The sequence below is a fragment of the Pristis pectinata genome, chromosome 1 (genome assembly GCF_009764475.1).
Source record: "Pristis pectinata isolate sPriPec2 chromosome 1, sPriPec2.1.pri, whole genome shotgun sequence".
NCBI classification, from domain to species: domain Eukaryota; kingdom Metazoa; phylum Chordata; class Chondrichthyes; order Rhinopristiformes; family Pristidae; genus Pristis; species Pristis pectinata.
The window spans coordinates 36,940,413-36,962,448 of record NC_067405.1 but is presented as its reverse complement, the minus strand read 5'-3'; the positions used below and the strand labels follow the sequence as shown (position 1 = coordinate 36,962,448).

Sequence of the window (22,036 nt, the reverse complement as noted above, 5' to 3'; positions counted from 1 at the left end):
ATTGGAAGTTGAGGATCCATCCAATGAGCGCGGCGGGGAGGCGGGAGTTCGGGTCCCGGTGTGTTGGGCGACGGGAAGTGAGGCAGAGAAACGGGAAATTTCTCGGCGTTCGCTGTTTAAATTTTAACACCGTGTATTCCCGGAGGTTGCGAATTGTAAATACCTTCAGTCTCCCGGCCTTAGTGACGCGCAGCGAGCTCGGAGACCATGGCTTACCCAGGATATAGCGGGGTGAGTCGGCTGGAGTTACGGTTGTTCGCGGCCGGTTTCTTTGACGATGCCGAAAGTCGGCGTGAACCAGGCCTGAGGTGTCGCTGACTGGAGCGCTGGGCTGGGCCGGGTCGAGTCGGGTCGGACCGGCTCCGTCCCTTCACCCTGCACTCACGGGCTTGGCCGTACCCGGCCCTTGCCCTCCCCCTGCAGTCATTACTCACGGCGGTTTTCCCGGTGACAAGTAGGTGTGTTCCTGTGCACTCACTCTCACCCCCATTGTTCACCCTCTGGAGCAGAGCCCACTCCCGCCGCTATAGTTCGGCCAGGAAGGTGGTTCGAGGGCAAGAATGCCTTCAGTGAGGCCTCGGTGTTGCTTTTGGTTTCACATGGAGAGGAGTGAGGCCGAGCAATCGAAGACTTGAGACTTAACCCCTTGTGATCTTCATTAAAAAAATACCTGGTAGTGAGTTCACCGTACGGATTCAGCGAAGAACTGCTGAGCAATATGTAAGATCAAATTTTGCAGCACTTCCGTGCATTGCTATGGTCAAATGGAGAAACGCACTCCATTTTAACTGAATTTTAAACCTGTACCACCGAGTAAAATGGAGTATGTTTTTCATTATTTTATGGCAATACCCATATTCTGTTAAGGGCCCTGATATGCCATTGGAGGTTCATTGTTTGTTCAAACATATCTTCGTTGTACCTTTTCATAAACATACTGACCTTATTCACATTTTATATTGTAGATGTTAGCTTTATTCTGAGGTTGATACTGTACTCAAATTAACAGTGGGGGGTGGGGTTTGGAGAGAGTGGCCTTGTTTAATGTACCGGAGTACAACACAAGGGAATTCTGTATTTGGGTTACAGATCGGAGTTTCCCTATTGGTGTAAATCTGAACCATTGGAGAAGCGTTGAGGGAAGTCAATGGGAGTGGGAAGAGAACAGTTTTGGGACTGCTATTAAGCAACTTGGTGTGTGTGTTTTTTTTCCCCCTTATGCCATAGGAGGCCATTTTGGCCCGTCTAGTCTATGCTGGTTCAGAGTAATCCTATTCTTAACCCCCCCCCCCCCCCCCGCTCCCATGCTAATCTTCTTTGTAACCCATTGTTCCTACATTCCTATCAATTCCCCCAGAATCCACCACTTGCCTACACAATATTTACAGTGGCCAATTAACCTATCAATTTGCATACCCATATGATTACAGGAAGAATGTACAAACTGCTTGTAGCATTGGAGGTTAGGATTGAACCTGGATTGTTGGAAGTATGAGGTGGGAGCACTACTCACTGTGCTACTGTACTAAAGTATGGAAGTGCTTTTTCAGTGTAGTTTTATGAAGATTAATGTAGTCAGCTTGGTTTGAATGGACGTTGTACAGGAATCAAGGAAGACTGATCTATTGCAGCAAATAGATGCCTGTAAAAATTCTGGATAGATTTTTCTAAACTTATTAGAAAGACCCAAGGATGTTGTAAAGGTGGGTGAGTGTTCTGGGTGGCAAAGTAACACTAAAACAAATAAGAAAGTAAATTAAGGATGAGAAATGGTCCTTTAGAGACCACAAGTGAAAGAGAAAACTAACAATGTGAATTAATTAAACCAAGAGAAAAGAAAACTCATGGGTAAAACATGTACAGGAAAGACAAATTTTAGATTGGGGTGAAGTTGCATCATTTTTTAAAAGATATAGCAAAAATGGAACTTTAATGGGTATAATTAAGAAATGGAGAAATGATTTGATTCTAGTGGGTTTGTGTATCATTGCTCTTGAGGCCCACCTCCAAAACTTAGTAACAGATGTTTAAGCACCCCACTTCACATCTATTAGATTGGAATAAGCAGACCAGTTTGTGTCAAAAGGGTAGGTAACTTCTGGAGTGTCCTGTAGTGATTTTTTTAATTAAGAGAAAACCATATCAGATTTCGTATTGGGTAGTGAGCTGGATTAAGTTAACCATCTAATGGTGCACAGACATTAATCTAGTAGGGCTATAATATAATCAAATTCAACATAATTTTGGGGGCTACAGGATAATAAGGAAAGTGTAGTAGGACTAATGGGTTGATTCACCTGGGACCTGGCATTGGCCAAGTGACCTCCTTTTCCAGTGTTATAAAGATAAGACCCTTTAAAATAGAGAAATGACAACAACTAGAAAGATCCTAGATTTGAGTAAGACTATTGTTTTTACTGAGATGGGGGCTGTCCCACAATTGCTGCCTGACCCACTGAGTTCTTCCAGCATTTTGTGGATCTATCCACAATACATTGGGTAAACCTGTTAATTGGTAAAACTACAGTAGAGAGTCTTCATTATTCAGAAGAAAATTTAAAATGATAGAGTGTTGTTGCCAAAGTCAAGTCCTGGACACAACCAAGGAGGTAAAATTAATAAAAAAAAATGTTGCCAGGATCGGAGGGCTTGAATTACAAAGAGAGACTTGAGAGGCTGGAACTATTTTCCCTGGAGCAAAGAGGCTGATGGGTGACCTTGTGGATATTTATAAAATCATGAGGGGCATAAGTAAGGTGGAAATATGGGCCAAACACATCAAATGGCAGTAGCTCAGAGAAGGGACTTTGGTTGGCATGAATGAGTTGGGCTGAAGGCCCTGTTTCTGTGGTGTATAACTCTTTTAAAAAGGATACAAGCAGACAAAGTATGGATCCCAGCAACAGAGAAATACAAAGAACAACAGGAAAAGGTAACAAGGCAGGAAGGTCTATAAGAAGGAGCATAAAATGAAACTTGTAATGGATAACAAAATCAACTTTTTACTATATAATTATGGGGAAAAAAATTGGATATGCTGAATACTTTATCAATGCTTATAGTAGAGCAAGAGGATAACATCTTGTTTTCTGTCAAAACTGATATTGAATTAGAAATGAAACTATCCACAATTAACATATGAAAACTAATTGAAGTGAGGTAAAAATAATGGCACTGAAAAGTGAGGAAATCCCCAGGTTTCTGTCCTAATTTTTTTGAGGTTCCCTTTATATGGGAATCTTTGAATTATGTTGGAAAACTGCGTTTATCAGATTGTTATTTAAGGGCAAGGTAAACCAGGGAATTATATAGACTTAATATCAATTATTGAGGAATTATGAGTATAATTGATGAAGTACTTTGGAAAAATTTCAATTGATAGCCAGCTTAAATAGTACATCATTCCTGAGGAACCTGACCAGAACAGTAGTTGTCCTCTCTATTGAAACTCAGAGCATTTGATAATTTTGTGTCACTCAAGATAAAATCTCTCAATTCCTTCTGCCCGTCTACTGTGCCATGGAAAATGCAGGAGAGGATTTTCATCTCCTAATGGCGTTTTGTTATCGGAGGCAAGGTTCTTCTCCCCACTAAGATCCCTTGCCATCCCCTTGGTTTATGTAGTTTCCTGATGGGCTGCACTTGGGGAAGGGAGTTTACTACTAACTTTCAGGTAGATTAAGCAATGGGCTCAATGTAGGCCACTTGGAGCTGCAGTATGTTAACCTGGGAATGAAGAGCAGTGTTGAAGCCTGTTACTTCTGGTGCCCTGAGGCTCTTCTTGTTACTGGCTGTAATAATAATTACAGAGGCATCAAGCGACTGTGGTACATTGTGATTCCCACTTGTTTCCATTGAAATTGACATGGTGTGCTGAGATGCTTGCAAAGGATTCTCATCTAGCTTATTAGTAACTGTCATGAGGATGGAAATCTGACTTGTGTCTGTCAAAATTAACAGGATGTGTTGACATAGGATTATTTGTTGCCATATATTCTCAATATTAACCTAGACAGATAAACACACTGATATGTGGACATTTGTCCTAAGTGGTTTGACAAAGCTTGAAGATCAACTTGCCTCTGTGGGTCTTAAGGCAGTTTTCCTTTCTTGGAAGTCTGGCACATTGTTAATTTCATCCAACACTTCCTTTCCAAAGGTGCATAACTACCCAGTGCTCTATCCCATCAGTTTTAAAACCAATGCCTTGAACTGATACCTGACAGTATCTGATCTTGGCAAAAGGGAAGTCCACACCACAGATCTCGATGGGCCGAATGGCCTGCTTCTGCTCCCTTATCTTGTGATCTTTGTGGGCAGCTGTTTTCATGGTTCTTGATAGGCACTATTACTTTGCCACTAACCATAAAATCCAGCCTAATAAAATATTTTAGTTGATTTAGCATTACCTTAACATTTCCCAGTGTTTATATTTTAGACGTATTTCATTGATTTTGCTTTATGTACAGCCTTGAGTTTAAAGCTGCATAATTCCTCCTCCAAAAGCTGTAACATGCACTTCCAATACTCTTCAGAAATTATTGGAATGATTTACAAAAAAAACAGTTTTGAAAACACAAAGCTCAGATGCATAGAAAGGAATGTGTTTTTATAAAAATCAAAAGTTTTTCAGAGTCGACAAATGTTTTTACCACCTTTTGTCATAATATAATGGGGAATGTGGGCCCATTGAGGATACAGGTAAGACTATAAATAATTTCTTTTTAAATGGTAGATTTGTTAAATGAGTACTTTGTATCCGTTTTCACAGTGGAGAAAGTGGACAAAATACCAGCGGTACAAGGGAACCTAAAAATAAGTCATGGGGAGGAGCTCAGTGGATTTAATATAAGTAACAAAAATGGTAATGGAGAAAATATTGGGACTTAAGCTATACAAATCTCCAGGACCTGATGGTTTCTACACCAGGCTTTAAAATAGGTAAGGAACTTGCAGATATATTAGTCATCTCTTTAAATTCAGAAATTGTACCATATTGGATTGGAAAAGTTCAAATGTCACTCCATTATTTTTAAAAAGGGAGGTACAGAAAAAAAACAGGTAATCACTCACCTGTTGTTTTAACATCCATTGTAGGGAATCCATCATTGGATTAGATAGGTATTGATTAATCAGAATTGAAGAATGAGTCATGTCTAACTAAACTAGTTGGTTTATTTTTATTGAGGCAGCCCCTAGAACAGCAGATAGGGAATGTCTTCAAATTTGTCCATATTCACTTCCTAACAGCATTTGATAAGGTTGTATATAATCAATTATTAGTAAAAATGAAAGAGCACACATAACCTTGTGATGTGGCTTCGTAATTGGGTAAGAGTCAAAAACAGAAGTGGGATAAGCATATTTCTATGATTGGCAGAATGTGATGTCGTGGTCCCTAAGGATCTGCACTGGGTATTCAGCTTTTTGGATATATATTACTGACTTTTTATGTTATCTGTTGCCAAAATCCTCATCCATGTTTTTTTTCCTGTTATCTTTCAGAATGAAACACTTCCAACATTCTCCTTATGTCCTACTTTTCGCTTTTCTTCAACCCCCCCACCCACCTCCAAAGTGGCTGTCTCTATGCTAATTCATGCTTTTACTGATCTATCTTAGCAACTAGCCCACTTGTTTCCTAATGTAAACATTCTCAATCCTTGCATTCAGTTCTTTTCATGGTCTTGCACCTGACTATCTCTCTATCCTTTCCCAGTCCTCAGAGTCTAGGAAAGCTAATCTGGGCCACTTGCACATCATTCATTCTAGTGGATGCAACTACTTTAGCTGTAAGCCCTGGAACTTTACCCCTCCTGTTGCTTTATTCCCTCTATCTCTTATCATTATGGCTTTATTCCCTTTAATTCCATGTCTTATTATCCTAGCTGTAAGTCTGTTATGGGTACCTTTTGAATATGTTTATTTAATATTTGTGAATAATCATTGGAACAAATAATGGCTTATTTCTTCAAAACATTCTAAGGTGGCCAAATATAATGTTATGCTGGTAGTTCCTGAGTAACTTGTATTTCTCCAGAGTATATTGTCTCTTTCAAATGTATGTGTTTGAGTAAAATTGGGAGCTTTTAGTCCCAATCAAGGATGATATCAGAAGTGGGTTAATGCAGCTTTTATTGCTAAGTAAAGAGCAAACTGACTAGCTGGTTTAAGAAAGATGTGAATTGCTTAATAGAATGTTTCCGTATGAAACAATTTGAAATGCCTGTATGAAAAATAAATTATTTAAACATGCAATTTGTTACATTGTTCCTATAAGAAATAGGTCCATGAATGTTATTTTGTAATTTGAAATTTAAAAGATCATAATACTACATAATTTTTTTGTGCATCTATTAAAACTGATTGTGTTCTGTCTTGTCAGTATGGAGGTTTTAGTGGACATATGACTGGAATGGCAGGGCCAGGTGGACCGATGCATGCTGCTCCACCAGGTGCATATCAAACTTACTCTGCATACTCTGGTTATCCTGCTGCTTCAGTTGATCCAATGTGGAGTTACTTCACTGCAATTGCTGGACAAGTAAGTAATATGGGCTATTGCTTCCAGGTACTAGTAGAGTATGGTTCAAAATTGCCTGAAGCTAACTATGTGTTTATCCAATATTTTGTTAGTTATGGCTTGATTCAATGTGTTCTTGTTAGAACTATTGGACATTTCAGTATCAATTGAATTGCAAGTGTGCTGCTTTCTTGCACCTTGAAGTTTGAACTTAGCACTTCAGGATAAAATGCTTTGAATGGTTCATTATTGCCAATTTAATGCTACTTTATGGAGTTTTCTTCAGGTTGGAAACTCCAAAGGAGATTAGGAAATAAGAGTTCATATTGGTGTGAAAAGACTGCTTTTCAGTTCAGTTTTGACAATAAAATGACGATAAACTCAACTTTGTTGGCTTTTCTCTGCATCAAGCTTGTGTTTTTCTGAAGTGTCTTGATGCCGAAACTTGATTGAAAATGTAGCAAAGTTATTCCATTCCCCAGTGTACACTTTGCTTTGATTAAACCTTGTACATTTGCTTGAAATTAACAATATTTTTGAAAATGGTGCTGAAATGTCTACAGAAGAAGCCCACTGCCAGTTCACTGGAAAGGAAAAGAATTTTTAAAACCTCTCATAAAATGAGTGTCTTTTCTGTCTAACACCCTAATTTGTTATTTATTTCACTTTTTGATGCATTTTGTATTCTTACTAATGGAACCTTCACGTGTATATTTAAAATAAATTTCATGCTATCATGATATTCTTTTAATTGGTTGCTTGGCTAGAACCTCTGTTTCATGTTTCGAGCTGTTTAGCTTGTACTGTGGGGAGGTGACTTTATTCCAATAAATTCTACCTAACCTCTGAGTTCCACCAACTCCTCTGCCTCTCTTCTACTTGCTGCTCCTTTTCCTATGCTATTTAATACCAACCTCCTACTTAAATACCTCTTTGACCAGGCATTTAGCCATCTATCCTAATATCTCTCTTTGTGCCTCTGTCTAATTTTGTATGAAAACTTTTGCCTTGGGACATTTTACTCTTGTTAAAGTACTATCTGACTGTAGGTTGTTCCTGATGGATTTCCACAATACACTGGTATTTAAAATAGGTTTTTAAAATTTTAGATAAACACCTACATGTAGTGTTTCATGGACTTTGAATACTTTGGCAATAGTCATCCTTTGAAATTTGCAAAATGGATCAATAAGGCAATTTGGCTCATCAATTCAGAACGAATCTGCAATTTTTCTCGACAATTTCAGCATAGCAGCTTCTTAAACTGTCAAAAAACTTATGTTCCCTCCTGTCCATTACTCTCTTGATATCAAGTAAATTTTTCATGTACTTGTGCATTTGACAATAAACTTGACTTGACTTTGGTTTGATTTTTGTCAGTTTGAGCTTAATCCACTTTTGCACTGCTCTCCTTAACTTGGCCTACTAAAGACGTGTTATTTCATGTTCTGTTATAGACAGTATCAAGGTCCCCTCTTTATTATAGACAGTATCAAGGTCCCCTCTTTCCTCCTTTAGTGGAAAGAAAAAAAGAGGTAGGAAACAGGGTGGGAGGGGGTGAATCAAAAAAAAATGCTGTTTAATTTAGAACGAACATTGCCAGTTTAAACAGAAGCAGTGAGTGGGGGGGGCAAAATTCGCAAGCCAAATTCACAAGTGTGAGTGGAAGTGGGCGGGCAGAATTGACACTGATTGTCGCATTCCTGATGTACAAGTTGTAATCTCCTTCTGGGGCTATTGCAGAGTTGTGGGGATAAAACAAATCATAAAGGTTCTTCCCCACAAGAAAAATAGTGAAATTCAAATTGCACTGACTGTAGGAAAGGCATTATTTAGATTTCTTTCTGGTCCCACCATACTCGTAATCCATTCTAGGACAGACTCTACTTAAGTTTCTTTACCTACCACCTCAGACTTCATAACAATGGCATGCAAGGATGTTTTTTTTATGACTCCAGTATACAACTGGAAAGATGTTGCAAATTATCAGTGGATTTAATTTTTTTTTAGTATCATTTTTATACTTATTTACAATTTTAAAATTTAGGTTTGGATCAGTGGGAAAATGGGATTTGGCAAGCAAAATAAACACACTTCTACATTTTATTGTTGTGCAATGTAATGAGAACTGCAAACAATTCACAACTCAAAACGAGCTGTTTCAAATCCAGATAAGCATTTTGATTTTCATTAAAGTAAGAGAATCATCATGACATTTCTGGCTTAACTTTTGGTTTTGACATTAATATTTAAAAGTGAAGAAAAATTATAAAATCAGTGAAATGCTAGAAAGTCTTTTTCGTGCCTTTAAGTCCACATGACTGCTGAAAATAGTCTGTCTTACTTTAATACTTCTAACATTTTGGTGGTTTGAGTAGAATTTCCAAGCGATATTCAAGTGCAACTTACCTTCCTGCCCTTCCCACCATCTTAATTTCTGACTGAATGGTTCAGTGGTTATAAATGGCAATAACGTGAGTGGTAGAATGCTTTAGACTGCTGCATGAGCAGTTTGCCAGAACTGCATGCTGGTCAACTTTTTTTTTTGGGGTGGGTTGGGTTTAGAATCAAAGATTTTGCTTCTGGCTGGAATGCTGTCCCATGTAGATGATGCAATGGAAACTGCCTTTAATTTTTTAAAGGCTGATTATCCTATGATAAAATTGGTTTTGCATCAAAAATCTGAAATGTTGGGTGTTTAATACAGAGAATGACAAAACTATCAATAGAGCATATGAAACATCAAATAGTTCCTCAAACAGTACACTCATGTTCAATTCATTGCATCATATTTTTGTGAATTACATTATTAGGTTCAAGCTATCTTAAGCTATTTATTGGTTCTGATGCACTTTTACCTACTTCGTAGAATTTTTTAAACTAAGCACTCTACGTATTTGGATTGATACGTAATGCCCTAATTTTTTAAGGCAGTAAACTATTCAGAATATAGTAATCTGTAGCTCAGCAATATCTCTATTATCAATATCTTTTTATGAAAGCATTTTTGAGCCTATATTTTTGAAATAAAATTTTCTGTTTTAGAGAAACTTGTATTCTAACCAAAGTAAAAAGAAGACACCAGCCAAATTCACTTTCTTGAATATCAGGTACTTAAGTCTGTCAGTTGTTGCAAGGAAAATTGTAGTTTGGGAATTTTTGATGTCCCAATAAAACTAGAATGCAGTTTGTTAATCTGAAACAAAATGTGTTCTGTGTGTATCATTAAATAATTTTTGAATTTTTCATTAATTTTGTACTTGAATATTTGGTAGTGGTTAAGGTTTTTGCATATAAATATATTAGTATAAGTAGAAAAGTTGCATATGTTTGTTGTAGAATACTTGGATAAAATGTAAAATTCTTGGGTGATTGTTTCCAACATTGTATAATAAAAACAAATCTTAAAGAACTATAAACAAATTTATTTTGCAGGACGGGGAAGTGGATGCTGAGGAATTGCAGCGATGTTTAACTCAGTCTGGGATACATGGCACCTATAAACGTAAGTCATTTTTCAGCATCTGCAGATCACAGCATTAAATGTTTACTTTAACACTCTGTGCAGTTCTCGGAGTCATTGAGCAGATTACATGTTGGCAACATTTTATTTAGAATTATTTCGGAAGAAATAGGAAATTAACCAATCTGACCCGAAGCGTTGACCACCACCTTTTCTCCACGGATGCTGCCTGGCCTGAGTTCCTCCAGCATCATAGTGTTTTTCATCTTCAGTTAAATATTAACTTAAATAACTTGCATGTTTGGATTTTTCAATTAACTTGACAAATGCAGGCACATGTTTTTATGACACATTATTCATTTTGTATTTAGCATGCCTAATTATTATATTGTTTTCCAGCTTTCAGTTTGGAGACTTGCAGAATCATGATAGCCATGTTGGATGTATCCTTAATCTTTTGATATGTTGGTACAACACAAGTAGTCATGATTAGTCACATACCTTGTATGTCCAGTTTTCAAGTTCTTAGTGATTAAATTTTGTTAAACTTAAGTTTTGTTAATATGTATGTAAAATACCACAGTGCTCTAAATCTAAAATAAAATTGAAAATGCTAAAAATATTGCAGGTCATGCAACATGAGGAGAAGCTAGCAGAGTTAATGGCCCATATTTTGTGGTAGTAATGTCATTGCAACCATAGCTGTTCCCACTTATTAATCAATGAAAATAATAATGTCATGCAATTTAAATGTGGAAGTATCAAAGTTGTTGATGATTCAGTTCAACTACCAACTCTGGAACTGCCTTTCATCTCTGTGAAAACCTACTCACCAATGCCCACTTCAGATTTCAGCGGGACCACTTGTCTCCAGACCTCATCACAGCTTTGGTCTAAACGTATACAAGAGTTGACTTCTGGAGATAAGGTCAGAGTGACTGCTCTTAACATAAAGGTAGCATTTGATTGAATGTGGCAGCAAGGCATTCTGGTAAAACTGAAGTCTGTAACATTGTTCCAGGCAGTGACAAAGGAGAGAGAATCTCATAAACTACCCTTGACATTTCAATGGGGTTTAGGCCTCCTCCATCAATATTGGGGATCACCGCTGACCAGAAACCCAACTAGGCCAGGCTAGGAAAAATTATTATCCTGCATGTTCTAATTAAATTTTTACTGGTGTTCTAAGTCTTTATGACTGCTTGGTTAATTACCTAGCTCTTTCTGGTGGATGGGGGTGGTGGGGGAATGAATTTTATGTACTTGAAATGTCATTTCCTCAAATTTTTGAAGTTTATTTCAAAGTATTGATTTTAAAGTGAAACCATTTTTATTCTTAATATATTTTTCTTTTGCCGTAAATTTACTGATTAAGGTAACTCTTGCCTTTATTTGGTGCCTAGTATATTAAATATTTAATTAAAATTAAGTGTTTTGCTTCCTGATTGGAATAATGTAGCATTGTGGTTAAGTTACTGAAGTAGCAAGTAGTGTTGGGACCCATAGATCCAGTGAAATGTGTTCAGAACTCTATTTTGGCACTCAAATTTATAATGAGAGAGGACAAGTGCTTGTCCACTTTAAATTTCTAAGTTTACTGTTTATTGATAATTAAAACACAAGTTCATTTTCTCTATTGTTTCCACTTTTAAGTGCACTTTGGAATGTTATGATCTATTGGTTACTATTGCAATGGTATTAATACTCTATTTTTGAAATGGCTGTACTAAATCTCGGTTAAATTTCATTATAAATGTTTACTTTTATCAACAACAAACACAATTCTTGACTCGAGCTTTTCAGAGAGATATGACTGGGAAAATGGGCTTTAATGAATTTAAAGAACTGTGGGCAGCACTCAGTGGATGGAAACAGAACTTCATGATGTATGATCAGGATAGAAGTGGGACTGTAGAACCGCTTGAACTTGGCCAGGCTATTACATCAATGGGTAAGCACAAAATAAAGGCTCTACTGATATTACATAATAGACAATTTAATGTATTCTGCCTATATTGTACAATATACATATTTTTAGGGCAATTCTGTTAGCGGTAACAAATATTATCCTTGCTCTCCTGAAAATAAAACTGAAGTTTGCATGACTAATTGTTGGTGTGCCTGAGCAAAATTTGTGTGTGCCTGCAAATATTTTTGAAGAAAATTCTGTAATTTAGGATTTCATTTTTCAATGGAAAAGTAAAAATAAATATGGTTAGGTACCTTTGAGAAGTGGGGCATGGACAGGGGACTCCAAAAGAAGTTAATTTTTGTTTAATAAATTCAAAGTTCTGAGGCCACTTGTTTTTGAGTATTACCAAAGCAATGGAGTGATATACAAGGCTTATTAAAACTTGACTGACCTTGCTTCAATAGTACTAAGTAATCTCCTATTGTTTATTCAAAAAAAAATGGTCTGAGCTTACTTTGCATTTGTCATGATATTTAAAATATGGAATTTAAATACTTTGAAAATGATACCATTCTTTGTAATACTTCATTCTGGACACCCTGGGGATAGAGAGAAATGAGAGTTTGTATTTTGGAAAACAGTCTAGATTGAAATCTTTTGAAAGGGTTTGCAATCTTTCCTTTTCTGGTATGTTTGACCAAGAACTAAATGCTTGTAGTTGGCTTCAAACAGGCTACATCACAGCTGTAGATTGGAGTGGAGGTAAATTACATTCTGCAAAAAAAAAATCACTTTAAAGGTGCTTTGCAATGCCATTCTTAGCAATGTCATTGTTATTTCCATTGGTTGGTCTCTTAACAGCAATTTCAGAAGGTACTCCAAAAAAAAACTGGATGTCAAAAATGCAGCTTTTACGTATTCTTTCCATTGCTTTCCAGTGAGTCCATAACATATCACCATCCATACCCCCAGTTTTCAACAGATGAAGGAAAATAATTCTAATAGGGCTGACTTTTTTTTAAAAGCCCTTTTGTACTGTAGGAAGCATCACTAAATAAAAATCCAATAGTAATTACCTTGTCTGTCCTGCAGCTACAGGATGTTTTCCTCTTGTTGGATCTTCCCACAAATCAGTAACATTAATTTTGAAAAGAATTTTAACTAGCAATTTTTTATACAAGTAAAGTTTATCTAAAGTAAATACAAGTTTCACAGTAACTAAGTTTATGTATTTAATTGTCCTTTTATGCTCTTGCATTTCTGATTTTTTTTAAACTGAAGACCTTTTCCAAAACATTAGACTTGCACTTGATTTTCTCTGGAGCTGACTTTGGCTCAATCTATGTTGTGTTGCCTTAATTGTGTATCCTGTATTGCAGGATCATCATCAGTATTTAGATGGTGACTGAATATTTTCCTTCAGCTATATGTGGTTTCTATTCTGTTATTTTTAAAAACTATTTGAAAACAAGCTAATAGGAATTTTTAAAAGCTTTATTTCTCAAATAATTAACTTCTGTGAGTTGGTCCTTTGGAGGAAAGGGACCAACTTTTGATAATTGCCACAAGTTTTTTTGTATTCTATAAACCATATTAATATGATTAAAAAGTGATAATTTATCCATTTAAGTAATATAAAATAAAGTGAAATCTTTGAAGGAAACGAGTAAAGGGATGGTATGGCACCCACATTTTCAGGGAGTAAATGCATGCTTGAAGACTTATCAGAGGGTTAAAGGTAACAACAAAAAAAGGAAAATGAAAGTTTTGAGTTGATAATTCAAAGAGGTAGCCTCTGGTAGTGCTAAAGCAAAGTGGGTTAAGGACAGCAAAGAGGAAAAAAATAGGTGGAAACATCAGTGATGGGGCAAACATGAAAAGGTCATTGCTGAGGACTGCAGACCATATTTTGCCTATGAACTCCTCCAGAAATGTAGCTTGCAGTCCTTTGGTGCTCCTTTTCCCATCAAGCCATTCTGTGCCATCTGCTATCTTTTATGGAAGAAGGTAAAGAAAAAGACAAACTAAAAGGAATAGGAAGAAATCACATAGAAGCAGAAAAGAACTAGAGTGACAGAAGAGGAGAGATGCTGAACAGGGACAGGTAGGAGAGAGACCATGTTCTCTGACTAAGCGTGTGTAAAGCCATGGGAGATTGACTTGTAATATTAAAACTCTGACTTCTGGCAGAATTTCACCAAAAACCTGCATTGGTGGTCAAGAATGTTACTGGCTGAGTAGAATAACCAAGAGAATGAGTCTGAAGTCACACTTCATAAAAGGAGAGTACGTAGTTGAGCATAAGGTAATTAAGTTAGTTTACACTTTCCTTGGGCAATTTCTTTTTTTTTGTTTACTCGACAAAACTAATTTGTTTTCCAAGCTACCCAATGTAAATTTGGAGTGTTGGGAAGTATCAACACAGAATGAAGTGTTTAACTTCTCTGAAGATTGGCACAGTTTTACTCCAAAGCAATATGTTTTGAACTAGAAATGGACCATATCTAGGATTGAAAAATAAAATAGCCTAGTTATCAAGTGTAGCTTTATTTAAGGAGCTTGAGATTCTTTGCATAATGTGCACCATACTTGATTTATTTTCTTTTTTTTGCTGATATTTTGGATTGTTCCTAGCTTGTCTAATGGCACTTCTGTTGATCGAGCTGAGTTGTTGATGAATGTTTTTGTAAATTGTGTGTCAAACATCAAAAATGTTACTCCTTTCCTGCTGTTATATTTGGTAGTGCCTACTCCATTGAGTCTTTCGTAGTACCCAATTTGCCTCTCATCTACAGTATGTAACTAGATTAATTTTTAACATTTTGGTCCAGAGAAAGCTGCTTAGATCCAAAGGCAATTGACTTGGATTCCACCATGTAAATTAAAGTACAAAAAGAGTAGAGGATAGGTGGTGGCAATTTGGCTTCTTCAACCTCCCATCAGACACATTGATGGGAGGTTCTTCAAACAAACTCTCCCATTCTTACCTTGTGCATCTGTATTTTCCTCTGTCAAGTACTCAGGTCAAAAACTCAACTGTATCTGTAACCACCACTCTCAGGTGGTGACGTAATTCTTTCTACGCAACCTTTTTTTTAAAAGACATAAAGTCATCCCTATATGTTGCCCTTGGGCTTTTTGCTAATCATCACAAGTCTGTGACCTCTGGTTACTGCTTAATGTAAAGAAAATGGTTTCTTTGTTTATTCTACTTTTGCTCTTTACATATATTTCCTTTATGATTTTGAAGAAAGCCAGTTAGCATATTGATGCTGGCTTGCAGAGCGGTCCCTTTTATCTCACCTCCCCGCAGCCACCACCACCACCAAGAAGATTCTACCCATTAGGGACAATTTGGAATGGTAAATCTATCAGTTTGCACATCTTTGGGATGTGGGAAGAAGCCAGTGTACCTGGAGGAAACCCACATGGTCACAGTGAGAATGTGTAAACTTTGGAGACTGCATTGAAGATCAGGATTGAATCTGGATTGTTGGCACTAAGGCAATAGTCTGTTACATGAGCACTGCCACTTCATGATTTTTAAATACCTCATCACATTTCAACCCTCTCTGCTCTATGGTGAAGAGTCACAGCTCTACCAATCTGTCTAGGTAACTAATTCTTTCTGCTTGAACCATCTATTCAACAAGGATGAAATTAGATGCTCAACAACAGTGGTTAATTCTTTGCTATCAATGTTGAGGGGGAAGAAATGTTCCTGTGGGCTGATGTGGAAAATTGGAGTGCCGCCTTTACCAAAACTTTGACTAGACTGGCTGCAAATACTGTTGCTGCAAGAATAGGGCTGAGGCTGGGTATTCTGCTACACCTCAAAATCACTCCACCATCTACAAGTCCCAAGTTGGGAATACCTTCTACCTGTCTGGATAAGTGTAGCCTTAACTATAGTTGAGCATGATACCATTTGGGACAAAGCAGTTCATTTCAACTAGCATCCTGTTACCACCCTGACCATTCCTTTCCTCCGTGACTCCGTCCACAGAGTTCAGCAATTGTCAAGATGACTTTGACAGCATCTCCCTAACTTCTACCTCATTTCCTTGATGGATAAAGGCAGCAAAGGCTGGGAGTATCAGTGTGTGTGCAAATTCACTGCCAAGTCACAAACCATCTTCACTCGGAAGTATAATGCTATTCCTTCTTCATCACTAGATCCACATCTTGGATTTCCTTCTCTAACTGAACTGTGTAAATATATTTGCCATAAGGATGGTTCTTCATTTACCATCACCAGCAGTTACAGATTTGAATAATGCCCACATCCCATGAGAGTATTGTGGGGGTGAGGAAGGAAGGGAGAATGAGGAGGATAAGTAAATCTCTTCTGTATCATATTCAAAGCCTTCACATCATTCCTGAATTGTGGTACCTAAAATTGATGCAATTCTTTAGCTATGTCCGAGCTTGTTCTCTTTGAATTCAGCAAAACTCCTTTTGCACTCCAGTAATAAAGCTCAGGATATTTGTATTTTAATCAGTTTTGGTTCTTTCAAAGAATGGTCTGGCTCTAATTGTATGGAAACGTCCTCGGGTCTCTCTCTCATTTGGTCCCCTTTCAAAATTATACCATTTGGCAGATATTGTCTCCATTCTCCCACCAAAATGTCACTGAGTATTGTTTACCATGTATCTACCCCATTCTTCCCTGTTTTAAGCTAATTACAGCTATTGAAAGTGAGTCCTGTATAATTGTATATTACAGATGGAAATGGTTCTAGTACTGAAACTGTGAAACAAACTCCTCCTCCTCCATATTAAATAACCGAGCAACACTAAAAATTAGCCATTTTTCATAGCCTTTAGCCAATTTTAGATCCATGCTGCAACTACCCTTACTCATTGGACTTCAGTTTTGCTAGCTACCTACTATGTGCTACTTTATCAAATGTCTTTTAAAGTTCAATGTTTGCCCATCCCATTGCACTGCCATCATCTCCACTACCTCATCAAAATATTGTAAAGTTGATCAATTGCAATTTTCCCAATTGACTTGATTTACCCTGCATTATTTCTAAAGCTTTTCCATCACCTGCGTTAGGTCAGTAGGTTTACCCTTTTTCCCCTTTACATGAATAAAGCTTATAGCATTTTTACAATCCTGTCCTTTGGTGCTAGCCCTGTCTCTGAGGAGGGTTGGTAGATTGTAACTGACATCACTACAATTTCTCAGTGTCCTGAAGCTATACAATACAGATACAGGCCCCTCTCCCTACCATGTCCAAGCCAACCATTGATTGCATCCACCTATAGTAAACCCACCTACCCTTGATTCTTCTGGCAATTTGAAATTCTCGTTATCTAGATAGCTTGTCCTGCCTACTTTAAGTAGTGCTAACCTTTTCACTGCCTCTTTATCTTGTCCGGTTTTGGGACAACCTTTTTATGTAATTGGGTCTTTGGCAAAGTTCTTTTACCTAGTGCTGAAATAGATTCCCCATGGCATCAGCAAAATTTTGATTTTCCTGTTCTCTTTTTTTTGATTGATGCTGTTGTACTATTTTAAACCATTATTAATCGCACAGAACTGGAATTTTTTTTTGTATTGAATCTTTTGTTAGTTGTTCATTTAAATTTAATGCTTTCTCACCCTCCCTCAATTTTCTTTGTTTTATTTCTATATACTGTAACCTAATCAAACATTTTTCCTCCAGTTTATGGCTTTGTTGAACTTATTTGGTAAGTGGATTGCAAATTATTAAAAAAAAAACCTGACTTTTGGATTTAGTGGTGTATAATATCCATTGCGGTTAAATCAAAGGATTGAACGACTGTGACTGACTTGACAGTAACGTGAACATTTTAATACATGCCAGTGAGGTTATGGTTTGTCTGCACTCCAAATTTATAAAGGCAATAGCAATGGAAATTTGTAACTGACTAATAGTTATTGTTGACTACAAAAATTAAGTTATTTAGCATCTGACTGTCTTTGTTTTAATGTTATGATTTGCTTTCAACATCATGGCATAAGGGCTGGAATCGAAAATAAAGACAGCTCAACAAGGGCACTTGGAATTACTTTTGGCCTTTGTGGATTCCAAGTTTCTATGTTGCTTATTGTAGACTTCATAAAATATTTTGTAATTTCTCATCTGAGAACATTTTTTTGAAAATATAATTTTTGGTATTTTTAGGGTACAGATTGAGTGCTCAAGCTATAAATGGTATTATAAAGCGCTACTGCAAAGATGGGAAGACTTACTTTGATGACTATGTTGCCTGCTGTGTAAAGTTGAGGGCAATTACAGGTATGTTTTTTTTGTTTGGGGTGGGAGGGGGGGGCTCTAATTTTTTTTTTGTACTATTATCCTGACTAATGTTGCACCAGTAGTATTATTAATGTGTTTATTTTAGAGGGGGGTTGGGAAAGAGTAGGATACCCAGTTAAGACTGGAATTAAGAATGTTACACACACCATGAAAAATGCAGCATAGCCAGGACCCATACTGGTTTGCTACATGGCATTTTAGTCAATTTCTTAATCACGACTGTGCAGGGTCCTTCTCTGCAAGTGTAAAATACTTGCAATTCAATTTAATATACTGTATTTGCGTCCCAATGAATTCTATTTTTGTGGAGACCAAAAGTATTGAAGACCATAAGCTATAGGAGCAGAATTAGGCTATTCAGCTCATTAAGCCCGTTCTGCCGTTCAATTATGTTGATTTTTATTTCAACCCCATTCTCCTACCTTCTCCTCTTAACTCCATTTACCAATCAAGAATTTATCAGTCTCGGTCTTAAGTACACCCAATGATTCTGCCTCTTGTGTCCTCAGATCCTAGACTCTCCCATTAATGGAAACATCCTCTCCACGTCCACTCTATCCAGGCCTTTCAGTATCTGATTAGGTTTCAATGAGATTTTCCACACACCCCCCCCCCCCCCCCATTCTTCTGAACTCCATTGACTACAGGTTAAGAGACATCAAATGCTCCTCATTGAACTCCATTGAGACCCTTTTGATTGTCTTGTCCTTTTGGGCCATGAAATTTTTGCTTGCAGATTTTTGTATATTATTGAACTTAAAAAAAAATTGTTTTATCTCCAGCTCTATCCAGTTCTGCTAAAAGGTTGACAGCCTTTGATTGCCTGTCCAAAGATGATGCCTGACCTGTGTATTTTTGACTTTTTGTTTTGTATCTTCAGCAATGCAAAATTTTGCTTTTGTAGCTTTGAGTGACAGTTGTGTAAGAATCTCAATATACTCTAGATATCTGATGGTAATTTGCTTGCCACCTTGTTATTACCTGCAGAATTCTGGAGACCCTAGTTCATTTTTTTTTCTCTCTCAGGTTAAACCTAGTGACCAAGCCTAATTAAATACCTGCATTGCTTTCCTAGCTAACATCTAATTTTCTAAGGACTTTGCCATTCATTTCCCATTTCTTTACTGTGTCATACAGATTTCATTTTGTTTTTATTTTATTTGGAATTTAAATTTTTTTAAAATTTTATTTACAGCGTGGTAACAGGCCCTTCTGGCCCAATGAGTCTGCGCCGCCCATTTTAAACCCAAATTAACTTACCTGTAGGTCTTTTGCAATGTGGGAGGAAACCAGAGCACCCGGAGGCAACCTACACAGACATGGGAGAACATACAAACTCCTTACAGACAGCGACGGGAATCGAACTCAGATCGCTGGCACTGTAATAGCGTTGCGCTAACCGCTACGCTACTGCAAACAGTTTACCCAAAACTCAAGATGTATTATTTTTGTTGCAGATGCTTTCAGGCGAAGGGACAGCCTGCAGCAAGGATATGTGAACTTCAGTTATGATGATGTAAGTAGTTAAAGGAAATAAGCTTTAAAATATCTTTTGCTAATGTGCAGGTAATAATAGCCCATTAATATAGGTACTATGGGATCAGTTTTTTAATTTTGATGAGATTCGGGAAGTGATAGTTTTTCAGATATCAAAGAAGTGAAAGATTACTGAGCATAGGTGGCAACAGCGTTCAGACTGCAGTAAGATCAGCAGTGATCTTATTGAATCACACACCACTCAAAGATGCAGGTGGCTGCTTCTTGTTCCTAATTTGTATGTTCATATGTAACCCTTGTAATTGTTTTAAGGATATTTATATAATGTTGCCTCTAGTTAAATATTTCAGGATTTTGCCCATGAATTCAATGAAATTATAGTGAATATGAATATTTTGACTCAAAAAGCAGCTTAAATTTGAGTTACCATCTTGAAATATTCTAGATTAACTGGCCTTATTTTATAAGCTGTATTGCTACTTTCAACTAGTTTCATAATCATAATGAATATAATATTTTCATTCTGTTTCCTTGTTCTTTCCTATAGTTTATCCAGTGCACCATGTCCATTTGAACACAAAATTGCATTATGGTGCAAATACCAGTCATGGATTAAAACCAGTGATTTATATTGCTGTGAAGATAAACCAAGCCTACTTAAAACTGCATAAATGTCTAGTGGTTTTGTATATTTTTTCTTTTTTTATTGTGTAAAAAAAAAATAAAAAAGGAAATTGGATTTTATGATGTGTACACTTCTTGTTATCCTCTAAATTGCCAAACTTCATATTTCTTTAATAGCTTGCAAAATGTTACTTTACAAGTTGGTGGCTTCGTGGTTGTGCCTCTTGGAAATTTTGCATAGTTTAATTACAAATGTTTAGGTTTTCGGCCTATTGTAATGTATAATGTAATCAAGCTAATGTGAATAATTTTTTTGTGAACCAAACATCACTTTGCATTTGACTAGTATTTCCATTTGCAATTTTTTAAAAAGTTATATATTTTTCACATTTTCATACTGTTTTATCATGTAATAAACACACTTTACTTTCTGGTTAATGCTGGATACCCAGTTGTCAATGCAATAAAATAAAAAGTAGTGACAAAGGTTTTTATACAAGCGTCTTTGTAAAGAAAAATTAGTGCTTTATTATTAAATGTATTAAACAACTACTTTGTCCATAGGCATTTTAGAAATACTGCAGATGTTGGAAATCTGAAATAAAAACAGAAAATACTGAAGGTATTCAGTGGTACAGTCAGCATCTATGGAGAGAGAAACAGATTGACCTTCTATCAGAACTCTCATTAGTTTTTATCTTAGAGGCGGCACAGTAATGTAGCGGTTAGCGTGATGCTATTACAGCGCCAGTGATCAGGGTTCAGTTCCCACCGCTGTCTGTAATGTGTTCGTATGTTCTCCCACGTCTGCGTGGCTTTCCTCCGGGTGCTCCGGTTTCCTTCCACATTGCAAAGATGTAGGGGTAGGTTAATTTGGGTTTAAAATGGGCGGCGCAGACTCCTTGGGCTGGAAAGGCCTGTTACCACGCTGTAAATAAAATTTAAAAAGATGTTCTCCAGTCTCATCATTTAATAATTAATCACTTTGTGTAGTCAACTCAATAAAAGTTACTAAACTCCAAGTTACCTTCTGCAGTCTTGCCAATGGGATGTATTTCCAAGCGAACAAAATATTATGCATATCCTAAAACTTTCATTTAATGTTCATCATCAATATCTATATTAGTACTTGCCAGTTAAACATTTAAAGTAAGCTTTGTGAATCTGGAACATCTTGTGCTTTGAAACTGTTCATCTTTAGAATTGCTTTGGTTAAGTGTTTGTCCTCTTATATGCATGTGGCAGAGACTCGGCCTGTGACCATGAAATCATTTTGAGCCTCATCTCAGTAGTCATTTAGTTTATGCACTGAAGTTGAGAAAAACACCTGATTGTGATGTTTCACTGTTTTAAATGATTGATTTCACCAAAGGCTGTTGTATTTTATTGCTGTAGTCCCTCCTGATTTGCTTTCATGTGGATAATAACAGCTGGTTAAGGCTTACCACTTTAGGTGCTATGTTTCATGTCAAACTGTGCTGATATCCAGTTTTAAAACCTGTAACACTTGATATGGACTTGAATTGTGCACATTGCCCACTAATCTACTCTAAGATTAACCGATTAGTCTCCTTCTGGACATTCACATCTTTCAGACAAGAATGGCTTTTTTTTAGAAACTGTGGTCTAGTTTTGTTCAAAATGTTTTTTTTTGAGTTGACTTTGGAAACTCTGTTGTAATGGAAGGATGTAGTTGCATCATGTAAATTAATCCCAGGCTTGGC

General features: G+C 36.8%; 2 protein-coding genes across 2 annotated transcripts in view; one reads left to right on the top strand and one right to left on the bottom strand.

Annotated features, from left to right (window-relative positions):
* Window positions 1–698, bottom strand: part of ifih1 (interferon induced with helicase C domain 1) — a 92,124-nt gene extending 91,426 nt beyond the window's left edge. Inside the window, exon 1 of the mRNA XM_052011679.1 lies at window positions 479–698. Within this exon, the coding sequence (XP_051867639.1) occupies window positions 479–490 (12 nt within the window). The 5' untranslated portion in view covers window positions 491–698. The remainder of the gene's footprint in view (window positions 1–478) is intronic.
* On the top strand, window positions 50–20,427 carry LOC127568207 (sorcin-like). The gene is made up of 8 exons (XM_052011690.1): window positions 50–231; window positions 6,386–6,544; window positions 9,959–10,028; window positions 10,386–10,429; window positions 11,790–11,937; window positions 18,057–18,170; window positions 19,649–19,707; window positions 20,236–20,427. Exons 1-8 carry the CDS (start codon window positions 208–210, stop codon window positions 20,260–20,262), a joined length of 645 nt encoding a protein of 214 aa, XP_051867650.1. The 5' UTR covers window positions 50–207; the 3' UTR covers window positions 20,263–20,427.
* Window positions 20,428–22,036: the final 1,609 nt, after the last annotated feature.

Excerpts from the sequence above, each read along its gene's own strand:
- LOC127568207 (XM_052011690.1), top strand. The coding sequence starts at position 208 with ATGGCTTACCCAGGATATAGCGGG. Across the intron at positions 10,430-11,789 it reads TCATGATAGCCATGTTGGAT|AGAGATATGACTGGGAAAAT; the intron begins GTATCCTTAATC and ends CGAGCTTTTCAG. Across the intron at positions 11,938-18,056 it reads CCAGGCTATTACATCAATGG|GGTACAGATTGAGTGCTCAA; the intron begins GTAAGCACAAAA and ends TGGTATTTTTAG.